We start from the raw sequence: 4,026 nt of genomic DNA on the forward strand, positions 1-4,026 counted from the left end.
CACTTTTTTCACTCTCTCCCCTTCTCTCTCTCTCTCTCTCTTTTTTTTTAACTTTTTCATGCTTCCTGCAGTCAGTACCGATGTTTATTTACACTTCTTTTTGTTTGTTTGTTTGGGATTGCAGTGCCCCCGGAGGCTTTTTTTTTTTCTCCTATTTTTTTTTTTTCTTTTTGGCCGGCTGTGTGTGTTTTGTGGGCGGGTGGCTGGTGATGGTTGACTTTGAGCCGCTCCGCCACTTCTCCTCCTCCCCCCCTTTTTTCTTTTTTTTTCTCTTTTCTCCACATGTAAAATTTTCGTTGCCGCGATCTAAACACATGTTGACTGCGCTGCCTTTTCATTTTTCATTTTTTTTTTTTTTTTTTTGGGTCGTTGTTTGTTTTTGGGTGTTGTTGTTTTTTTCTGTTTTTTTGTTGTTTTCTCTTCACACCGCCCCTCTTCTCCTCTTTTTTTTTTTTTTTTTTTTTTTTTTCCCCCTCAACGTCGGGAGGGAAAAAAAACAAAAAACAAAAATGGTGATAAAATAATAGTAAAAAAAAGGCGAAACAAAAGAAAAGAAAAGAAGGGAGAAAAGAAGGGAAGGGAAAGAAAAAAAAAAAAAAGAAAAAAAGAAAAGAAAATGTGTTATTTTTTCCTTTTTTTTTTGGTGCATTTTGACTTTTTCTTTTTTTTTTTTTTTTCTTCTTTCACTCTTTCTTTCTTTCTTTCTTTCTTTATCCAACGCTTGTCGATGCATTAGCCACCACCTCTCTTTTTCCATTTTTTTTTTACTCATTTTTCCCGCTTTCCCCTCCTCTTTTTTTTTTCCTTCCCTGCACGCATGTGTGTGGCTTTCTCTCTCTTTCTCTCCTTTTCTCTCTTTCTCTCCTTGTCTGTCTCCGTGGTCCTTGCGCGATTGCGCGGTCTCTCATTTAAAATATACGCCTTTTTGTGTTTCTTTTCTTTTTCTTTTTCTTTTTTTTTTTGCATGGGAACAGGCTTGACGCGCGTCAGCTTTTCTCCTCAGCCCACTCTCCACGTGGAATTGTTCGGCGACGCACGCGCACAGGAGTGCTGCCGGCAAATGGATGGACGGAGAGGGGATTAGTGTCTGCGCAGCAAAAAAAAAAGGGAGGACACTTTTTTAAAGGATGGAGGCCTGCATCCGGCTGCGGTCGGAGCTCATCTGAGTGGCGTACATGAGCAGTCATTGTGAGGTGTCGATTTGGGCGACGACAAGGGCATTTGAGGCAGCGGCAGATGGTTGTGGTGATGGCTGTTGTTGCTGCGCGATTTACGAAATGGATGGTGAGGAGGAAGAGGAGGAGGAGAGGTGCGGAGCATGTCACCTCCAATACGTACATAGCGTGCATCCGCGTACATGTTTCTTTCTTTCTTTTTTTTTCCTCTCGCTATCTGTGTGTGTGTGTTTCTATATTTATTTTTATTCTTATTTATTTCTTCTTTTTGTGCATTTAGTGCGACCACTGCTGCCACATGATTCTTGGGCCATCTTTTTTTTTTTTTTTTTTAATTTTTTTAATTTGTTTTGTTTTATTTCTGTCTTGCAGCTTCTTTTGTCAGTTTTGTGCGGTGTGTTTGTTTAAGCCAACACACAAACACACAGGAGGGGAGGGAACAAAACAAGAAAGAAAGAAAAAGACAAGAAGGGGTATAATACACCACGCAAAAGGGGAAAAGATCAACACAGTGAGTGGGTGAGAAGATTGGGAAAGAGAAGGAAAAAAGAAAAAAAAAACGAATCGAATTACGGAGGCGAGTGGCGATGGAAGAGTCCCATCCCTCCGAGCTGCAGCTACCAGCTCGTGAGGGCGATGAATTTAAGGGTGGTGGTGATGACCGTGGTGGGGAGGGCGATGCCGTGGGGTGCACACAGGAGGCGGGGAGAGCTGATCTGCTGGACTACAAGGTGGACTGGGATGAAGTTGTGGGAGAGGGAAGCTTTGGCGTCGTGTACCGGGGGAGGCACGTCAGCAACGGTACGGAGGTGGGTGTTTTAACTCTCAAGGGGAGTTTTGAGCTGCGGGAGGAGCTCTGCAAGGAGGCCGAGAAGGGCGTCATGTTGCTGCTGAATCAATGGCCAGGTGTAATTCAACTTTTAGGAACGTTTGACATTGCTGAGAAGGACACCGTGACTGTCATGTCCATTCTGCAGCTGCGTGGTGTGGAGGACATGCAGGCGTTCTTTATGCGCGATGTGGTTCAAAAGGAAGAGAAGAAAGTAAAAGGGGAGTTGGAAGATGATCCGGCCTCAATCGCACCGGAACAATCTTCCTCGTTCGCGGGCTGCTGCGGCGTGGAGGAGGGGGCGTGTTCGCGTCTCTTCAATGAGAACGAAGCAAAATGGAAGAGGGAAGAAGAAGAAACGGATAAGGGAGAAGCCAAAACTCACCGCGCGGAGGAGAAAAAATATGCTGCTGCTGGTGTTGCTGGTGAGAAGACGCAGAGCTTACCGCCACCAGCATCGTTGGCGCAGCGGCAGGGCGGTGCATTGTCTGTTGGCAAGTACATGGTGCAGCTGGGAAGTGTCTTGGGAAGAGGGAAGTTTGGAACTGTCTACCGCGGGTGGCATCGGGAGGAAGGCTACGAGGTTGCCGTGAAGATTCTCAAGGGGCCAGTGAGCAAGCGAGCAAAAATGCTCATTGAACCGAGAGAGTTGGGTCGACTACAAAAGCTGGACCACCCGAATATTCTCCGCATGTTTGGTGCCTTCCGACACGAAGAAAAGGATAGGAATGAAATGACGCTGGCGCTTGTCTTGGAGCTCTGTCAGGGGGGCGACTTGAAGGAGTTTCTCGCAAGAAACGATCCGCTCTCTGAGCGACAGGCGAAGCACATTATGCGACAGCTTGTAGACTTTCTCTGCTTTCTTAAAAGCAACCGCATGATGCACCGCGATTTGAAGCCTGCGAATATTCTTCTGACGACCACGAATATTGACAGGGCGGTGATAAAGGTGGCGGATTGGGGCATGGCAAAGCAAATACCTACTTTTGGCAGCAGTATTTGCGTCCCTGATGCGAATGTCATGTTTGAATCGGCTGTTGGAACAGTGGCGTACATGTCGCCGGAGAGACTCTCACGAGAATTGTACGACTTCCAGGCGGAAGTATGGGCTCTAGGAGTCATCATGTATGAATTACTTTTTGCTAGGCACCCTTATTTGCATTCTGCTTCCTCTGTTCGCACGCCCGAGGAGCTTCTGAATGCCATTACGCGTGCAGAAGAGCTAGAAATGTCATGTAACGTTTTTCGCTCAGAAAACAAAAGAAAGGAAGGAAATGTGTTCAATCAACATCAGTCGGAGGTGAGCCCTTTTTCACGTGAGTGCTACGAGCTTATGCGGCACATTTTGGATCCAGATTCGAAGACTCGCTACACCATTGAACAGGTGCGAGCCCATCCGTGGATTTCCCAACCGGAGAAAATGCGCGCAACAGAAGAGGTAAAGGCCGTAACGAACACAGTGGAACCGGCTGTAGCTCATGGAGAAAATTTGAATACTGTAAAAGTAATAAAAGCAGAAGATGTTGTGGCTGCCACGACCAAAATACTTAAAGCAGAAGAATCGGTCACAACAGAGATGGCGGCGACCGGACCATCAGCAGGGGTTACTGGCATCCCACTTCGAGTTCCCTCTTCAGAGGACGAGGTGGCGGGACCATTACATTTCCAGGGTCTTGGTTCTAACTGGAGTCCTTTGCAACGTCAGCAAATTATCTACCAGGCCTTTCGTGAGTATTTTTACATTTTACGGTATGATGTTCTGGAGGCGGAGAGCGACCCGGGGCGCGGGCTTGTGTTGTTGTCATACGCCTGGGAACTTCTCCGTGCGGTAGCAAGGGCGGCATTGCTGGAGGAACACCGTTTATCTGGTGGAACGGTCTGCCTGGACGCCTCTAGCAGTATTTGTTACAGTGCCCGAAGTTTTTCTCGATTTGCTCTTCCTGACGATATTAAGTTAATGGAGAATTACATTCATGAAACCGCTCAAAGACTGAAGCAGAATTTGCCATGCCTCACTACTCA

The 4,026-nt window shown here is 46.6% G+C and overlaps 1 protein-coding gene across 1 annotated transcript, besides 11 other annotated features; it reads left to right on the forward strand.

The window, feature by feature from the left end:
• Positions 1-4,026: a sequence feature (heterozygous, non-Esmeraldo-like haplotype).
• Positions 12-41: a microsatellite.
• Positions 138-172: a microsatellite.
• Positions 338-363: a microsatellite.
• Positions 444-469: a microsatellite.
• Positions 541-617: a sequence feature (A-rich).
• Positions 658-712: a microsatellite.
• Positions 828-864: a sequence feature (CT-rich).
• Positions 923-962: a microsatellite.
• Positions 1,361-1,444: a sequence feature (CT-rich).
• Positions 1,491-1,536: a sequence feature (T-rich).
• On the forward strand, positions 1,763-4,026 carry Tc00.1047053507743.9 (tyrosine protein kinase, putative; the record flags this gene model as incomplete). The annotated part of the gene is made up of 1 exon (XM_798118.1): positions 1,763-4,026. A coding segment is annotated over one exon (2,264 nt), but the record flags the coding sequence as incomplete, so codon positions are not given.

The sequence above is a fragment of the Trypanosoma cruzi genome, genomic scaffold, assembly GCF_000209065.1.
Source record: "Trypanosoma cruzi strain CL Brener 1047053516397 genomic scaffold, whole genome shotgun sequence".
NCBI classification, from domain to species: domain Eukaryota; phylum Euglenozoa; class Kinetoplastea; order Trypanosomatida; family Trypanosomatidae; genus Trypanosoma; species Trypanosoma cruzi.